We start from the raw sequence: 20,407 nt of genomic DNA, 5'->3' as shown, positions 1-20,407 counted from the left end.
CAGAAAGATGCTGACTCCTTATGAAAGGAATGATCTGCCTCTTCCAAGTTAAGAAATTAGAATTGTTCAACTTTTAAGACACGACTTGACTAAGAAAGCTCGAAGAAACACCAGACTGGGAAGGAAACGAGTCCATGTTTCAAAAAGAAGAAGAATATGACCGTACAGCCCGGCGATAACTTTAGAGATCAATATATCAAAAGGAAACCTTTAGTCTCAAAGAAAATTGTGTCACCTCTTCCCTCTTTTTTTTTTTTTTTGCAGGGACAGACTTTAATATTTTCCTTTTACAGAGTGCAAGCAGCCATGCAGACAGCTGAGTGTAGACAGAAATTCAGTTTCCTTTGTAAAAAAAACTATATGGGGTTGCGTGAAGGGCAGTGGGCGACAGGCAAGGAAGCACAGATATGAGACAGGAAAGGAAGTTGATATTGGTTCAGATCAGATATTGAGTTCTGATCAGATCTGATTATTGTCCAGATCTGATCAGAATAACCGGTCTTTCTCTTTTTTTTTAGATTGAAAAGGAAGGAATGTCCAGATAATGAGACCTGGAATGAAATCAGATCTGAATAATTCTTTTGATCAGATCTGGTTTGATTCAAATCTGATCGCGGTGAGTAATATGAAAATAGAGAAAATAGAAAACGCAATCAGATCTGCCTCTGATCAGCTCGTTTGATTCAGATCTGATCACGGTGGGTAATATGAAGATAGAGAAATATAAAACGCAATCAGATCTGCCTCTGATCTGATCTGATCAAGAAAGAAACAATGAGATTGAGGAGAAATAGAAGACGCGAACAGATCAGACTCTGATCAATAAAGAAACGATGAGATTGAGAAGTGATTGGGTGTATCAAAGAAATGAACAGAAAATAAGAATCAATTCTTGACTTGGGAAACTAGAAGATCTCTCTGGTCATACCTTTTGGAAGCAATCGCAGATCCAGCTCTAGCGTGGCTCTGATACCATGTTAGAATTTGTGACATCCAGAGTTCTAGCATACGAGAAGAATGGAGGATGCAAAGAGAGAGAAGGAGCTGCTGCAGAAACCCACGATTCCCAATGCAGGAATCGGCATACACTATTCTCATTATATGTTTTGTCTAACAAAAAGTTTAGGGTACTAAAATACCCTTTTACAACATAAAGAAATTACAAACATGCCATTAATGAAGTGTGTCAGTCCTGTATAAATTAAAACATAATAAGACACGAACACGGGTCTGGATCCAGACCCGATTTGGACCCAAATACATATAAGACATCTTCTCAAGTTTATCCTCAATCTATCTTATCTATTTTAAGCACATTGTTGAGACTAAGATGTTTTTAGTAAATAAGTTTTTCTAAACTAGAGGTTATTTGAATCTTATTCTTTAATGAGGGACCTGGGTGTAATTTTGTTCCTTGGACTATCTCTATTTAATATAGAGATTAGCCCTAATTGAAATTAAGTTCTATTATTCTCCAGCCGTCTCTCTCTTTCTCTCTCTCTCTCTACCTCGGTTGCTGCGCATCTCACCCTACCTTCAACATGGTATCAGAGCCACGTACGGGCTTGGGTGCCTGAGTTCGTGTGCCGCGGCTGAAATAGCGTGAAGGACATCAGATTTGCAGTTCGTCTGAAGTTTTTTTTTGGAACAGTGTGGGACAGATCTGATAACAGATCTGCAATCTGACCTCGGTCATGATTCAGATCTGAAATCAGATCTACACATCGTAATGAAGATTTGCAGTGGTCGTAGACCAGATCTGATGGTTACAGGTCTTGATGTTGTGATGAGGTATGAAGTGGGTGTCGACCAGATCTGAGAGTCGTTGATCTGTATATCGTGGTGAAGACCTAATAAGGGAATCAGATCTGATAGTATTCAGCTTGAAGTACCAAAGACGTTGTGGTTGCTGAGATCTAATCAAGAAAGAGAAACAGATCTATACCTTGGCTGAATTCAGATCTGATTATTTTGTGGAACGTCGGAGAAGATCTGAATTTGCAGTTGCTAGCAGTTGACCAGATTTGCAAACAATAGATTGCGTGTGGGTTTGTATCGCTTCAAGACTGATTTCTGTGTGTTGAAGTTGTGGCGTTGACGAGGTTGCAGTCGGTCGTGATTCTGAGATTGTCGCATGGTGTGGACCAGATCGGTCTTTGTTGCAGGTATGTTAAAGATGTTGTAATTAGATGTAATGTGGTGTGGTCGTGAGTTACTGCAGTTAATATCGTTGTGGTGCTCGCGATCAGCAGCCTCTGAGTTGTCGTATGTTGCTGTTCATATGGGCTGACGTGGTTATGTTAAGTCAGATCATATTCAGATCATATCTGACGTGGTGTAATTGAAGTCGTCTACTGCAGACCAACACCTAGGTTCCCAACTTGATATGCTTGCTCAAATATTGATTTGCTGGAGTATATGCATCTCAATAGTTTTATGAGATCATCCAGAAAGTTGTGTAGTCGTTTGCATCTTCTGATCATATCTATGGTGGTAGCGAGTCATTTGGATCATATCTATAGTTGAGGTGATCTTGATTTACAGCCTATAGTCATCCTTGGTTGAGGTGAAAGGTTTTGGTCAAGTTTCTTTAAAATTATATTTGAAGTTTGGATCTGAACAGTCGAAGGCCGTGTTTCTCAGATTTCATTGGTGAAGTCAAAACTTGATATAGTCGGGCTTGTTGTTGATTGTGGGTATGCGCGTGTGGTTGCTCCTGCATTTTGTGAATCAAGCCCATTAGTTTATATTATGGCTCAAGTGGTTAAATCAGATGCAGATCCCTCCAATGATTGTGTAACTCTTAGCAGGGTTGAATATGACGAGCTCCTTGCTTTACGATCATCCAATTCGAAGTCTTCGGTTGCGGAGGTTGTGTGCTCGGCAGGTGATGGCCTATCTGCTCAAGGTGGTAGGTGGGTCATTGATTCTGGAGCCTCTGGTCACTTGTGCGGAAACTCGAGCAACTTTTTGAGTTTAAAACCTGTGACAGGTCAAAAAGGGGTACGTCTTGCTGATGGTAGCTCTTCCCCAATTGTAGGCAGGGAAACATGTCTATTACCCCTACTCTTCAATTGTCGCATGTTCTTCATGCTCCTTCGTTTCCACAGAATTTATTATCCGTCAGTCGAATGACAAAAGAGTTGAATTGTAGAGTGATTTTTGAGCCTATGGGATGCACCTTTCAGAACTTGCTGACGAGGAGAAGGATTGGTGGTGGCTATGAGGAAGGTGGTCTGTATTACCTTCACCAACAAGAGGTTTCGGCCCACTCTGCTGTTACATTATCCTCAAGTCCTCTATTGTGGCATCATCGTTTGGGTCACCTTCCACTGACAAAACTTCGTCGTGTCATTCCTCATATTCCTTCCTCAGTTTCTTTTCAGTGTGAAACATGTCAATTGGGAAAACATTGTCGAAGTTCTTTTCCCTCCAGTCAGAGTCCATCAAGTCAAGGATTGTTTGATCTTCTTCATGTAGATGTGTGGGGTCCGAGTAAGATTCTGAATAGGTCTCAATGTCGTTATTATCTAGTCATTGTTGATGACTTCTCGAGACTATCGTGGGTGTTCCTGTTAAAAGATCAGTCTCAAGGTCCTATCATTCTAAAATCTTTAATTGCAGAGATAAAAACTCAATTTGACATATGTGTTAAAATTGTTCGCACTGATAATGCTCTTGAGTTCAAATCCAAAGACTTACTTCAATTCTACTCTGTTAATGGGATTCAACCTCAATTTACATGTCCCCATACCTCCCAGAAAAATGGGGTGGCTGAGAGGAAACATAGACAAATCCTTAATGTTGCTCGGTGCCTTATGATTCAATCCAATATGCCTGCTACATACTGGGGCGATGCAGTTTTGACAGTCGGGTTTCTTATAAATCGCATGTCGTCAAGTTCTGTAGAAGACCAGATCCCGATTCAAATTCTCCATCTAGAGGCTCCTCTCTTTCCTACTCCCCCTGAACCTCGAAGCCTGGGGGTTGTTGCATGTAGACAGTTTCATGCAAATCCCCATATAAAAAGGCATTCTTGACATCCAACTGAAACAAGGGTCATCCATGGTGCACAGCAACAGAAAGAACAAGACGAATAGTGCCAAGACGAGCAACTGGGGAGAAAGTTTCAAAAAAGTCAACACCATAAGTCTGAGTATACCCTTTTGCAACCAACCGGGCTTTGTACCATTCAATTGACCCATCCGAGTTATATTTAATGGTATATACCCATTTGCAGCCAACAATACCTGCATCAGATGGAGGATCCACCAAATCCCAAGTGCCCCTAGAACATAGGGCATCCATCTCATCCTTCATAGCTTGCATCCATTTGGGGTCGAATAGAGCCTGACTGTGATGAAGCGAAACAGAGGAGGCAGACAAAGCCGAGATAAAATTCTTCATAGAAGCCCCAAGATTAACTTCAGAAACAAACTGAGAAATGGGATGAAGGGTGCATTGTCTTTTCCCCTTTCGCAGAGCAATAGGAAGATCCTCATCAATAGCAGAAACTTCAGTATGCTCAGAGATACTTGCCTCAGAAGAAGGAGATAATGGGGGCATGGAGGTAGGTGGTAACCTGTGAGTATACACTATAGGAGGGTTTCTGTATCGAGACTCCCCAGAGGATGGAGCCACAGGCTTCGGAGTGAACGACTCTAAAGGAAAAGGGGGAATTGGCAGAGGAAAAACATCACCCTGACTCTCTTGTAACCTTGGAGTAGTACTCGAAAAATAAGGAATAGACTCAAAGAAGGTAACGTCCGCACTGACATACTCTTTATGAGATATAGGGTCATAGCAACGATATCCTTTTTGGTTCTTAGGATACCCAAGGAAAACACATTTAATAGACTGCGCAGCAAGTTTATCTCGATCAGGACCCAGCTTATGCACAAAACACACACATCCAAGGGCATGATTTCACAAATTATTTGAGGTAATGTTGAGTTTTGGCTTTGTCAGGTCAGCTTCAGATCACTCCTTGTTCATCAAGAAAACCAGTGCTGGAATTGTCGTTATTGTGGTATATGTGGATGACATCATATTAACAGGGAGCAGTGCCCAAGATATTTCTGCCACAAAAGATCATCTTCAGAAACACTTTGTTACTAAAGATCTTGGTCACCTACGATATTTTCTGGGTATCGAAGTTGCAAGAAACAAAGAGGACTTAGTGTTGTCTCCAAGAAAGTATGTGTTGGACTTATTAAAAGAGACTGGAATGCTAGGAGCCAAGCCAGCTAATATTCCAATGGATCCCAAAACTCACATGTTCGATGAGAAGTCTGAGTATGTGGACAGTGCCAGCTTTAGATCCTTGGTGGGTAAGTTACTATATGTGACTGTTACTAGACCTGACATTTCATTAGCTGTGAGTAAAATCAGTCAGTTCATGGACAAACCTACAAAAGTTCACTGGGATGCAGCTATGATGGTTATTCGGTACTTAAAGGCATCTCCTGGTAAAGGTATGTTGTTTAAACGAAATCCATCTTTGGACGTTGTTGCTTATACTGACGCAGATTATGCAGGATCTGTTGAAGATAGGAAGTCAACATCTGGATTTTGTGTGTTTGTGGGAGGAAATCTTGTTACCTGGAGGAGTAAGAAACAAACCGTTGTAGCCAGGTCGAGTGCTGAATCTGAATACCGAGTAATGGCCCAGACTGCAGCTGAGATTATGTGGGTAAAATCAGTCTTGACCGAGCTTCAGGAGAAAGTATCCCTACCTATGTTGATGATGTGTGACAATAGGGCTGCTACATATATTGCCAACAATCCAGTATTTCATGAAAGGACTAAACATATTGAAGTTGACTGTCACTATGTTCGCGACTTGGTTCAGGCTTGGGTATATCTGCACCAATCATGTATCTTCCGAAGATCAAGTAGCTGATGTTTTTACCAAAGCCCTGGCGAGACCAAATTTCTCAAAGTGTTGTGACAAGCTGAGCATGATTGATATCTATGCTCCAGCTTGAGGGTGAGTGTTGAGACTAAGATGTTTTTAGTAAATAAGTTTTTCTAAACTAGAGGTTATTTGAATCTTATTCTTTAATGAGGGACCTGGGTGTAATTTTGTTCCTTGGACTATCTCTATTTAATATAGAGATTAGCCCTAATTGAAATTAAGTTCTATTATTCTCCAGCCGTCTCTCTCTCTCTCTCTCTCTCTCTCTCTCTCTCTCTCTCTCTCTCTCTCTCTCTCTCTCTCTCTCTCTCTCTCTCTCTCTCTCTCTCTCTCTCTCTCTCTACCTCGGTTGCTGTGCATCTCACCCTACCTTCAACACACATATTTTATGATTATCGGTTATGCTACTAATCATTTGATTGTGACATTATTGTGATGTTTGGTATAGTGTTTCGCCCTTCAGTTAGGGGCTCAACCGAAATGTTTGGGGGATCTCATCACTTATTGTGAAAGGGCAATCAATATATTAAGTCAGCCATATAGTGCATCAGTTTGCTAGAGGAGTTGAAGGTTTTCTTGAGGTAGCTAACAATAAGAAGAAAATGTTCGGACTATGATGTCTGACTGGTATGCATTAAAAATAATCACATGAGCTTTTGGAGGAAATTCAATAAAAATAAAATGAAGAAACTGGTGGATGACATAAAGGACATGATTCAGGAACTGCAAATGATGATTGACTTTATTTTTTTGAAGGAGAAAGATAAAATATTGAAAGTTTTATAGAAAGATAAAATATTGAAAGTTTGACCATGTTACTGCATGCCTTCTACTTCATGATCTTTTTTTGCCATAACACAATCTTTTAGTTGCTAAGTTTATGGTAACTTGGTTTTTAGTTGCTGCTTAGCTCATCCCTGTCAGTTGTTAGTTGTTAAACTTGTTAAAATAGTATATATACACAATATTAGTATATACACACACACACACACACACACACTATTATTTTAACATGTAATTTACTTCTTGAGTCAGGGGTATTTTGGTCTTTTTACCTTGTAATAGAATCCGTCCTCTAGGGACAGTTTTTTACTTGTTTTTTACTTTTTTTGGTCCTTTTCCCAAAAGACCAAGGGCTCTTTGGGCATACTCCCAAAGAGTCGCTGGGAGCTCCCAATGGCCTCTCCATTTAGTGGCTGTTTTGTGTATAAATAGGGGTTGAACCCCTCTTGTATTTGTAATGCTTGTGTTAAGCATTTTGATCAATATAGAGTTATATTTTTTATATTGTTGTTATTGCCTTGTTAGGCTTTTGTATTGTCCCATAGTGGACTTGTGCATATGCACTTGTATGATTGTGATCTTGTGAGCTCTTGGTAGCTTGTGTTTTGTGCTTCTGCATATTTCCTTACAAAACTATGGTAACCTTTTTTTTCTGAGACAAGTTTTTATGAGTACCTGAGTTATTAGTTATTCTTAGCTTCATAGATATTCTTGTTAGTTTCCTGTTTTTCTCATATAATTCTATGGCTCTTCTTGATTTTAACTCCCTAAGTTTTTTTCTCAAAAAAGAACCACCTCCCAAGAGAAAACCTAGTGATACTAAATCTTATAAAAAAATATAGGATTTCCACCAGAGATCCATATTGTAATAACCGTGCCATATTGGCATTCGTAGAGACTTCTCACAGCAGTACTGTAGTCCTCTCTCACAGTTTCCAGTTGCTGGACCTAGAATACAGCATATAATAACTGGGAGTAAGTAAATTTGTCTGACCAGCAGAATTGTAGCATTACCAATATCTCTACAGTTTTTAGCTGCTGAGTCTACAGAACAGCATAAAATAACTTCAAATATGTTGGCAGGTACTCTGAATCTCTGACCAAAAGCTGGCCACTGCATACTCATGCATATGGTCAGATAGCAAAGAGGAGCACAACGACCACCCAGAATAGTACCTTGACCATGAGAACAGCTCATAACCTTCACTGTTCATAAACTAAGTACTATTGAAAAATATTCCATAGCCCAAACTGGACCATTCTGACCAATATTTTCTAGAATTGTTAGAGTAGCGCAAGTCCACTTTGATCCATGGATATCGCCAGCACAAAGGTAGCTGCCTTCTTCATCCATCTATGGGAACCATTCCTTTTACTGTACAGAGAAAGACATCTGCAGTATGTTCTCATTGGCTGCGCTTCTGTTACTTGATTACTTGTTAGATCATTATGTCATCAATTTCATTTGCTATATTTGGAGACCCACATTTTCTTAAACATCAAATTGTTTCTACAATTAAAACTACAGAGAAAAAATAACATAGGTATAGTCAACTTAAATTAATTATAAGAACATGGGACAATTGCTATAGGTAACATCATCAACAGTCATAGCAGTTATTTCTCTACTAAATTCATCAATGAGAGACAAGGCAAAGTCATAATTTTGCATCTGTATCTCAGATTTCTTTAAGCATCACACTTCCACCATCAATGCCGAACAAGGGGCAGAAGGAAAGGAAAGATATTTAGATGAAAACCGAGGATAACAAACCTCCCATGAAGCTGGCTCAAGCCACACATGATCCACCTCATCAAAGTTTGGAAGAAGAAGACCAATAAGACCACGACCAGCAGCCCACACAGCATGGGGGAATTTTGTCTCCCTATTCCACTTGTGCATTTCAAAAAACAATGTTAAAAAGACAAAAGAAAAAAAATTTACACGATAACCTTCAGTCTAAAAAATGCAAAATAAAGAGAACAAAGAGTTCACAATGCCCTATTTTGATGCAAAATGATTGTAACAAAGACAAGTGAAACATGCAAAAATGATAACTTAACACCAAGACCAGGATATAGGAGATTTTTCACATTTATGATTAACTATACAACAGGGAAAAAAAAAAGCTAAACAAACTATTCATCCAACCATGCTAGCATGTAGCACCAGAATTTTATAGTTATCAAATTGAAACTCATAACAACAACAAAAACAAATACATTTCAGGAAAAGAAAGCAATGAAAACACATGATAAAACCTTCCATAAATTAATCAAAGGTGTGGTCGGGAAAACATCAAAGTAACTCTCGTTTCAGTGATCTGACCATGAGAACCCTCATTTTGTGATAGTAGGTGCTGTTTGTCCCACTATCACATATAAGCCAACATATAATAATTTCCATTTATTAAGAAAACTATTTTTATGAGAAAATTTAACACCCACACAGCCCGTCAAATGAGAGATCCATTCACAAAAACTATAGAAAAAGTAGTTGGCCAGCTAGTGGAATTTAGTATTAGCCTTCAAAAGACAAAATTAATATTGACAATTCAAGAAAAAAAATAACTCAACATGACAAAAATTAAAAGCACGGATCTTTTCAATATCCAAAGATTTCCTTACATTAAGGGGAGGACTCAGAAATTCAATCCCATTGCTTATCTGTCCATACGGCTCCATTAGATCAACCACTGATTCCAGATCTCCCTTTGTCAATGTCAGCCCAAGATGATTCACCAGCCATCTGCTCGCCCTCTTCATCAATGCAGTTTTCCGGAACCAATTTGGCACAATGCTACTCAAACTCTACAAAAGAAAAAGGTCAAAACCACATCCAAGTGAGTTTTCCATTCAATGAAAAGAGAGAAGGTCCACAATAGACTGGCAATTATTCTTCAGAAAATGAAAGACGTCCTTGCATTGCATAATTAAAAAAATTTATTTTTGACCATTCTAAATTGAAAAAAATCTGTGCAATGAATTGGTTTAACACATACTTAGTATAACCAAAGAAGGCATACTAACTAAACTCAAACGGTCTTGCCATGCAGAAAATCACAATGATGTTAAAACCAGTGCCAAAACTTTTTCTATCCTTATCTTAAAAGATTCTGAAGTTAGTACATAAATTAATTTGGCCAATCTGGATAAATAGTCAAGGAAATAAGTCTATTGTTCAACTAACCCATTTTAGCATACAATTACACAGTTCTAGTCATTTTCCATATAAACCAAATAATACCAGACATTTCTAGGGTAAACCTAGCTCGAACCTTGATTTATTATAGCTTCCAAGACAATAATTATGTCAAGATAAGGGAATGACAATGAAAAATTGCAGGCCAACAACTATATCTTTAAGATGCAGGACTAAAAGAGAGAGAGAGAGAGAGAGTTTTGTATAATGGTGATCCCTAAAATCTGAGAAGCTTCAGAAGCCATAGACAGCTGGTAAATGGCCCATTTGGGCTCCCGCAGGCAAGATCTGCAGTTCGGATTAGAAGCTAAAGGATAGCACTTCTTTCAGGAGTACCATTTTCTTTTTTCTTCCCTCTTGGAAATAAAGAACAATGGAGGATGGTCAAAACAAGAAATACAAACAGTGACCATCATCTTGTTTGGATGGAAAATGTTGTCAGATTTGTGGAGTTACAGTCCTTGGGAAGTGTGCCTTGGGATTCCTTGTGAAAGATGAGAGAGAGATAGGAGAGAGAAGTAGTAAGGAGGCAATGGGTTGTTCCTCTATGAATCTAAGAGGATGCCCTATGTATCTATTTATATAACATAACAGCATGATACAAAAATACTCTTACAAAGAAACCCAATTACAATAGGACTGATATAGAACAAATGACTAAACTATCCTCAGCAGGACGTCACTTCTATCCTTAACACTCCCCTTCAAACTGTGCATGAGTCAAGGCCATGCACAATTTGTTTTTAAGCATCCAATGGCGAAATAAAGGCAATGGTTTGGTGAAGAGATCAGCCGCTTGGTTTTCTCCAGAATTAAATAGGGGTTACACATCTTTATCTTCCACTTTCTCTCAGATAAAATGGCCCAAATCATTTAATGCAATTTGAATCGTGTGAGCGTCCATTTTCGTCTAGGAGCTTTTGAATCTTTCTGGGGAGGCAAGCAAATCATCACCCTCACTTCATGCAATTTGTATTCAATGTCATTGGTGTCTTAGCAAGCTTACATTCTGATATACCACTTCGTTGCAAAAGATCCTGGACATATTTGCTTTTGTGTAAGAATCAAAGAATTAGTTGTCATGTCCATCTGAACACCAAGAAAATACCTGAGAACACTAAGATCCTTCATGTGAAACTTATCATGCAAGAAGATCTTAAGATCTTGGATACGAGTGACAACTTTTGTAATAATTATACCATCAACATAAACAAGAATCAGTGTTATATTATAATCATCAATGTGAGTGAATAAATAGACACATTGACTACGTATGAAAACCACACTGTTGTGCTGAAAGTATCAAACCATGCTCGAGAAACCTGCTTAAGTCCATAAATAGCCTTTCTTAATCTCAAGGTTGTCTTTGCAACATTACCTTCAGGATAGCTATGAGGATGTCCATATACACATCTTTATACAAATCATCATAAAGAAACGGGTTCCTGACATCAAGCTAATACAACTGCCAACCAAAGGTAACACCAAGTGAAAGGATAACTCGTATAGTCCCCATTTTTACGACAGGACTAAAGGTTTGAACAAAGTCAAGTTCATTTTCATGTGTTATACCCTTTGAGAACTAATCTTGCCTTATATCTCTCAATGCTACCATCAACCTTATATTTAATATTATAGTCTCATCCAATGGTGTTAAAAACGTGCCTTAAGGTGCAAAAAACATGTCTCGCCTCAAGGTGAAGCCCTGTGCATGTATATAACACAAAAGGCCCAAGGCGTGCGCCTCATAGGCCTTGAAGAGTCCGGATCGGGTGCAATCACATGGCACAAAATTTGTGCATTAAGCACCTGATTGCCCTCCATCAGGCCTTGGGCCACACAACTGATAGACCTTGTCCCCAAGATGGAGGGTGATCAGGTGCTTAATGCACAAATATTTATGCAATCATATTGCACCTTATCTTTTCACGGCCTTGAGGCACGTGCACACCTCAAATGTATTGGGTCAAATGGGGGTCAAAGCCCCCGTCTGACCCAAAACTAGTTTGTAAAAAGGAATAAAAGGAGGGAGGCCCAATGGTTTAGGCACTCCCCTTCTTTTACCTCTCTCTCTCTCTCTCTCTCTCTCTCTCTCTCTCTCTCTCTCTCTCTCTCTCTCTCTCTCTCACCCCTACCAAAAGAAGAAGAAGAAGAGATACGTGTAATGAAATGGATCGAATCCGATACACATGCAAGAACATGTAAGAACAAACTCTCAATCAAGTTGTATGCTTGATTGAATCACCAAACTACCCACACAAGGGTCTTACAAATGTTGATATTGCATAAATTCACTCATAAGAGTGTTAAAGAATACAAGGCCTTTAAGGCCAATTTATAGAACAAGATCACCATTGGGGGGGGGCAGCCCAAGGTGACTGTTGGGCTGCTCCCAACGGTCAGAATTATGACCATTGGGAGCAGCTCCAACAGTCACTTGGAGCTGCTCCCAATATTACAAAAACCTAGAAAGCAAAAAAGAAAACAGAAAAAGAAGAAAATAAAAAAGAAATAAAAAGGATTGTCAGCTCCTATTGGGCTGACGCCTATTACAGTGAAAGTACCGAAATACCCTTGATGGGTATTTCGGTTTACAGCACTTTAAACCAGAGTTACCGGAAGCGCCTAGGGTAAAGGGGAAGCATGCTTCCCCGAAGCGCGAAACGCCGTGCTTCCGAAGAGTGAGGGGAAGCGTCCCCCTTTTTTGGGAAGCGCGCTTCCCTTTTATGGGAAGTGTGTTTCCCTTTTATGGGAAACGTGCTTCCCATTTATGGGAAACGTGCTTCCCCCTTGCTTCCCCATTTTTTTCATTTTTTCGCTTTCGAGACGGTTCATAATTTTCTTCTAAGTGGTGCTGCGCTTCCCTGCTTCCTACATTTTTGAAAGTGCCTCGCTTCCCGCTCCCGTATCGCTTCCCGCTCCCGCTTCCTCAACTGACAACTCTGCTTTAAACATATACAGATATGTATACATATATACATATACATGTATGTATATGTAAATCTGTATCTTATCATACATATTCATATGTGTATATGTAATCATATACACATGTATATGTATATCTTACATATCTTAACAGTACGTACCCCCCCCCCTTCTCTTGTCTCTTCTTCTTCTCCTTCTTTCTCTTCTATTTTTCTCCTCTTCTTTCTTCTTTTTCTTGTTCCCTTCTTCTCTCCTTCCTTTTCTTCTCCGGTTCTTCTTTCGCTCTCCTTCTCCTTCACCTTCTGTAACTTTGTTCTTCTCCTTCCAGTCTTTTTCTTTTGCTTCTTTTGTTTTTCTCATTCTTCTTCCATCCTTCTTTTTCTTCCCTCTTCTTCTTCTTCTTCTTCTTCTTCTTCTTCTTCTTCTTCAAAATGACTGGATTTTTTTTGCAATTAACTGACTGTATATAAAAATTGTATATGTCAATTTTGTTAGTTTGTTTATATAAAAATCGTACATGTCAAATTGTTACTTTCAATTTATGTCATTATTTGCAAATATGAATATGACTGTGTATGTACGTGTAATTGACTGTTAGATCATGGAAATTAAAAATATGTTTTTGATAAATGAAAACGTTGTTTTTTTGTTTGTGGGACTAAGTATAGATATGGATTATTATGTGTGATGTTAGTAGTTTGATAGAGCTAATTTTTCAAACAAGCATACATAAAAAATTAGCTTAATGTTTGTTTAGAACTTTAGATGAATTTGTGTGCATTATATGATGATGCTGAGGAATTTGATTGTTAGTAATTTTGTTAAATTTTCATTGAATGCTCATATTTTATTTGTTAGATACTTAGATAGATCAAGTTGAGTTAATATTACTTTTATTGTTTTACTTGTTATTCTTATATTTTCAGTATTTATTTGATATTTTCTATTTTATATTGGTTGGTGCTTCATGAATAAAGCATTTTTATTTATTTATATTTTTGGATATATATTTTTTGTTTTTTTTTTGTTTAAAAAAAAAGTAAGGCTTACGCTTTACGACATTAACACTAATGAATGTTCATCTTGGGCATGACCAAGTCGAGCTAGGTCAATTCGGGTTGGGTCAGGTCTACCCAACCCCACTTTCATCCCTACACTACAGGGCGTAAAACATAAATGGACATGATATTTTACCGGTCAAAGCAATTAACATTTCTAATGCATTTATTGATTACTTATATATATATATATAGAGAGAGAGAGAGTAATTAATGGGAACTGAGCAGTCTGTTCCTTTGTTAAAGCTCCACCCCTCGGCTGTTACGTCTTTGCTAGCCTCTAAGAAGTTTCTTCCCAAGATAAAAGTAGCTAAAAAACATGTAGAATTAATTCTTCTTTCATTTTTCATGAAACCCCTTTAAGTAACCATTAGTGGTAACGTCCTTATTTTTTCCATGATGCCTAGGAATATGTATCGGCTAGTATTTACCAACCAAACACAAGTTACAAGAAGCAAACAAATACTCCATCAATCAGCCGTTTTGTCTAAAAATTGGACACAAATGACCCTGAGTGCGTTGACCACACCCAGGGTCCGGTTGACCGCACCGGGTGCCGCACCCGCATCGCGTCGCGTCGACGCGGGTGCGACACCCGGTTGGCCGAATCCCTATGACATAGGTTTTTACCTATGGGTCTATCTACTACCTCTCAAGTGCCACACTCATAAAAGGCATTAATTTTCTCATTCATAGCATCAATCCACCAAGAGTTCTTACACGCTTCAGTAAAATTGCACGGTTCCTTTTCTTGACTAATACAAGTCACAAACAATTAGAAATCAATAGAGAAAACATCATAACTTACCCACTTATACGGCGGATGACACGCCCTAGTAGATCTCCTCAATTGCACTTGTTGTCCAGCAGTGTTAGAATATGTTTCAACTATCTACTAAGGTCTGTCTACAACCTCTTTTATTGTTCTTCCATCAACATTAGCCTGCTGAGTGGACATTGGCTCCAGTTGCACCTTAGGACGCTTATATACTATGTCACATAGGTGTGGGTGGGGATGCGGCGATGCGGCACTTTAAAAAACTTGGGTGCGAGGGTACGGGGAGTGTATATATATAATTTTTAACAGTTTTAAGTTAACACTACGTGTATGTGTGTGCATTTATATATATATAGAGAGAGAGAGAGAGAGAGAAAAAAAACTGGACTTCGCTAGAGTTAATTGAATCTACTTTTGGACAGAAATGGACCTCAGTGTGGTTGACTTCACCTGACACAAAGGAAGCTGTGTCCAAGTGTCGTACCTGCATAGATGTGGGTGCGACACGGGTGTAGTGTCCTGTTAGAAGAGTCTGTGTTACATAGCTTATATACTAAGGAAAACTGCTGAAACTGAATTGAATGAGTCTTTATCAGGGCCAGTGGTGAATGGCCTGATTTCTTTATTCTGATCAATACTCAAACTGTTTTGGGTGTTGCAATTATGATCACCATTACACTGAACTGCATATCATTACTGGCTGGTCTGGTCTCCAATTGACTATTGGTCCACTAAACTTGACCTGAAAGTGATCTTGCATGTTGATGAGATCGATTGGATGCTGTTGAAATTGATACCAGACAGAACTTTATCAAATACCTGAATTGATCTGGATTATGTTCCTCAGCAGAAACTGCACTCATTTTCATTAAATATAACATGTCTGGAAATAACAAGATGGTTAGTCTCCAAATTAAAACACATGTAACCTTTAATCTCATAGTCATCGCCAACAAATTGACAGACCTGGGCCTTAAGAGCAAACTTATTCCAAAGAGAGTCATCAATATGAGTAACACTTGAAACCAAAGCATGGAGAATGGAATAGTTTCAGATGTTTTCCAAATAGTCTGAAGAAATGTGTCACCATCCAACTCATCCAAAGACATCCGATTAATAAAAAACATGGTGGTGTGGAAAGCTTTGGCCCACAAGTCTGCCCTTAATTTAGAAACAGCCATCATAATGAGAGTTGCCTCTGCTACGTGATGGTGTTTCCTTTCAGCTGTTCAATTTTGAGCTGCAGTTCTAGGGCAGGACATTTCATGCACAATGCCATTATCACAAAGATATTCAACAAAATAATTTGAGGTGTATTCACCACCCTTATCACTATGAAAGGCAAGGATCTTCCTAGAAAATTGTGTTTCGACATAGGGTTTGAACTGTTTCAAGACAACAAAGACTTGGTCCTTGGACTTCAGAAAGAAAATCCAAGTATGTCTACTAAAATCATTGACAAAAATAACATAATATATGGATTTAAAACGACACATGATGGGAGTTGGTTCCCAAACGTCATAATGAACATGTTCAAATAGGAATGAAATTCTTTTATTAGAATGTCCAAACAGTAATTCATGGCTCTTACAAATACGACAATTGTCATAAGAAATAAATTACTCTTTGACTTTATTTGCTAACTGCATGAAATCCTAATTACATAAAAGAGTCAAGAACCCAGAATTACAATGATCTAACCTACAATGCCATAACTCATTATCGCTATCAGGATGATTCACTCCAAACAAAAGCAATGAACACCAAGAAGAAGATGACACTGCAGATTCTGATGACAACGGAGCTTCATTCACCACATAAAGACCAACACATCTCTTCCCTTCAACAAACATCCACTTGGTGTGAATGTCCTCACAGAAACAGAAGACAAAAAGAAGGAAACACGAGAATTCATTTGATCAGACGATTGAAAAATAGAAATAAGGTTACATTTAATACTAGGAGTAAGAGTATTGGACAGATAAAAGGAACCATAACTAGCAGGAACCAATTCAGTGACTATATGAGTAATGGGGTGATGTTTACCATCTCCTGTAATAATCGACCCAAACCATGATAAGGCATAGCATGTATGCATTTACCTGAATCTCCTGTCACATGATGTGTTTCCTCATAATCAAGATATTAAGTATTTTTTAAAGGAAGAGGTCTGCTACCCCTTATTATTTTGTGGCACATATGTATCTCAAGGCCACGAACTCACAGGTTGAGATTGCTATAGATTCAACTGGTTGAATGCAGTGCTAAGAGCATCATGATCCTGATATGATGCCACTGACTCAAGATATGGAGGCACAGAAACATGTGATGCCGAAATTCCTGGAGAAGGTGATTGTGGCCTCGGAAACCCGAAAAGAACTCCAGATAAAGCTCGAAAACTTGTCAGAATAGGCACCATCGATGGACGATATTGTTAAAATGTATCATTCAACTTATGTAATCTTATATATATTATATATATATAAAGGATAATACATATTCATATATGGTATATATGCATATGTATTATCCTAATTATATATATAAAATATATATTTTTCTATTTATAGGCATAGGGGTAGTTTAGTCATTTCACAGTTTTACGCATATTCCATTTGGAATATGTTTGTAATTTTTACTTTTATTTTTCGTTTTTATTTTTCTCTTTTTTAGTGGTTTGCGCCACCTAGGGAGGCTCCCCAAAGAGTCGTTGGAGAGCCCCCAATGGTCACAAATGTGACCGTTGGGGGCTCCCAACGACTCCTTTGGGAGCCCCCTAAGTGGATCCTTGCTTGTATTATAAATAGGGGCTTTCCCCTTGTAATTCTCTCTCTCCTTGAAGGAGCTTATGCTCCATTGTATAGGGTTTTTACCCTCTTCTTCATATTTCTTCAATAATATTCAACTTATGACTTTAAGTCATATTTATCTCTTTTATGGGTTTATGTATTAGCACTTGATGTGCTTGTGTTGTTCCCTTAAATGGGTATATTCGCACTTAATGTGCATGTGTATGGGTTCATTATCGAACCTAAAATATTCAAAGTCACTTTCTTACATGGTATCAGAGCAAGGTTGAGATCGAGTTGCTCTTTGGTGCATCGGGAAGTGTGGTATTCAAGAAAGTTTTAAAGAAAAATGGTGAAGTATTCATTTCTCTCTCTTTTCTAAAAGTTATTCGGTATGCATTCTATTTCTTTAAGTGTTGTATGAAGAATTTAATATGTTCTTTTTTATGTGTACTCTTTGTCATTATGTCTTTTTATAAAAATTTGAGTTACTTGATACTCTATTGAATATTTTTCATATACATACTTTTTCGTATGTTTTTCTTTGAAAATTTTTAAAACGATAACTTGTTTGGCGAAAAATTAGATATATGATTGCTCAAAACTTAATGGGTCGGTAAAGATTTATGACCATTGGAGCCTTGAATTTATATTTTAAACCTATATTTGTTTATAAGAATACCTTTTATATGTGGTAAGTCTTTAAAGAAAGGTATGTTAAGATTAAAATGTTTGTGAGATGTAGTTTTTCGAAAAATGCTTGGCATATATGAAAAATTCCTTAATAAGTTTTGATTCACTTACCTAATGTGTCCTTTTTATATGAGCAACATTTAATTAAGAAAGTTTTTTTTATATATATAATTCTGGTTGAATTAAGTCATGTTTTTTTATAAAACTTAAGAGCTTTTTGAATTTTTCCTCAATAAATGTTTAATTTTATAGATTTATGCCATAGTACAATCTTACTTTATCATAAGGTTTTTTAACAAATCTATTATTCTTCTTTGTTGGGATTTCTCTCACTTTAGTGGAGTTTCCCCCTTCTTTGGGAATTTTGTGTGTTTTGAGCTCTCTTTAAGGAGCCTTTTTGGTCCTTATAATCTTCTTGTGAGTATATGATCTTTTATGAAGATTTCATGGTTATTGTGAGAAGATTATTTATGAGTATCTTTTCCCTTGCATAATATCCTTCAAAGATTCATTAATACTTGTAACCCTTTGTGGATCTTTTGAGATTGGTTGTGAGCATCATTTTTTAAGTTACAATAGTGGATTTCATAAGATTTTCAAACTTCACCATCTTTATGAATGCCTATATTGGCCTAAGTTTGTTATTTGCTCATTCAAGATTATTGTCATTTAAAAATCTTGCATTGCATAAAAGTGCATCTATTATCACTTGGTATGCATTTAGTTGCACTTTATATCTATCATAGTTGAGGCTTGTTTTTGACTTTTTGATTATTCCAAATCGGTTCTTACGCATGATGTTGCTTAATATTTCATAATTGTGTTAGTTGCATAATAAGTTTTTTTTGTATAAATGACTTCTTTTGAAGATTAAGCATAATTCGTGTTTATGCAAAATTGTTGTTATAAAACATATTATTGTGATTGATTATATTGGACCTTTGATTCAATTTTTAATCGGTCCTCTTTTCTTTGAAAAATAATTCCTAAAGTGTTTATTGCCTTTTGTGGCATTTATATTTGTCCATCACATGTTTTTTTAATGCATCATTGTTTTGGCCTTTTTTTTATATTAGAGATGTTTGTTGAGGTGAGTTAAGGGCACCTTGTGTTATGTCATTTTAGATTGTCCAAATTGCCATATTATAGATGGTGATTGAGGTGAGTTATGGGCACCTTGGGACTCTAAAATGATTTGGTATATGATCTCTAATTATGAGTGTGTCACTCGTTGTTATGTCATTTTAGATTGTCCACTTACCATATTATAGATGGTGGTTGAGGTGAGTTATAGGCATCTTGGGACTCTAGAATGATTTGGTATATGAGTGTGTCACTAGTTTGATGTTGGCCATTGATCTTATGGATGCTCTTATTTATATATAAATGTGATGGATATATGATGTTTGAAACCTTAAAATGTTTTAAGGTATATTAAAATCAAGGTTTTAGGGATTATTGCCCAACCTTTTATTGTTTATGAAAATTATGAGTGTAGTTGCACATTTGTGATTTCGTGCTTTTGTGCACAAGTGTTCCATATGTTCTTGGTGTGCGTATATTCACACATTTATTTTCAAGAATATTGTTTTATCGGTTGTTGTATCTTGTTGAAGATACTTTTACATAGTTTATTCCAAAATGTTATTTTTATAGGTATTATTTCTGAAGAATATTGTTCTATTGATTCAAGGTTTGATTTATATATATGTTTGTCATTACAAGTTTTATTACCTCAAAAGTCTTCTCCTTTTATAACCCTTATCTAAGTGTCATCATATATAGACAAGAATTTTATTACACCTTCGTGTATTGGTAGCCCTTTGTTGGCTTTTGCTCTCTTGGTCTAGTAGCTGAACACACTTGTCTTGAGTGTTATTTTATGTAGACAAGGCACGTTGATTCACACCATGGTGTGTGATTTTAGTCCATGTTGGTGTTTGTGTTCTTGTTCTAGTCGCTGAGATATATGCCCATGGTTGGCTTATTTCACTCATTTCAAGTGTCATCTTATGTAGACAAGAGATGTATTGTGTTTTAGCCCATGGTTGGCTTGTTACTCTTGTTCTAGTAGCTGAACATACTTGGTTTTGAGTGTATTTTTACGTAGACAAGAGATGCTTTTGGTCCATGTTGGCGTGTATTCTCTTGTTCTTGTCGTAGATGCACTCATTTCAAGTATTATTATATGTAGACAAGAGGTTCTTTTTCACACCTTTGTGTGTGTCTTTGGCCTTTAATGGCATTATATTTATATTC

At 37.4% G+C, this 20,407-nt stretch overlaps 1 protein-coding gene across 1 annotated transcript in view; it reads right to left on the bottom strand.

Annotated features, from left to right (window-relative positions):
• EMB2458 (FtsH extracellular protease family) overlaps positions 1-20,407 on the bottom strand; it is a 117,669-nt gene that overhangs the window by 40,436 nt on the left and 56,826 nt on the right. Inside the window, exons 12-13 of the mRNA XM_089982799.1 lie at positions 9,329-9,511; positions 8,475-8,594 (exon numbers count right to left, since the gene is read on the bottom strand). Of these exons, the coding sequence (XP_089838925.1) occupies positions 8,475-8,594; positions 9,329-9,511 (303 nt within the window). The remainder of the gene's footprint in view (positions 1-8,474; positions 8,595-9,328; positions 9,512-20,407) is intronic.

This window comes from Nuphar pumila, chromosome 12 (genome assembly GCF_984573655.1).
Source record: "Nuphar pumila chromosome 12, dmNupPumi1.hap1.1, whole genome shotgun sequence".
In the NCBI taxonomy this organism is placed as follows: domain Eukaryota; kingdom Viridiplantae; phylum Streptophyta; class Magnoliopsida; order Nymphaeales; family Nymphaeaceae; genus Nuphar; species Nuphar pumila.
Note: the sequence above shows the minus strand (reverse complement) of the source record. Positions and strands in the feature narration are given on the sequence as shown.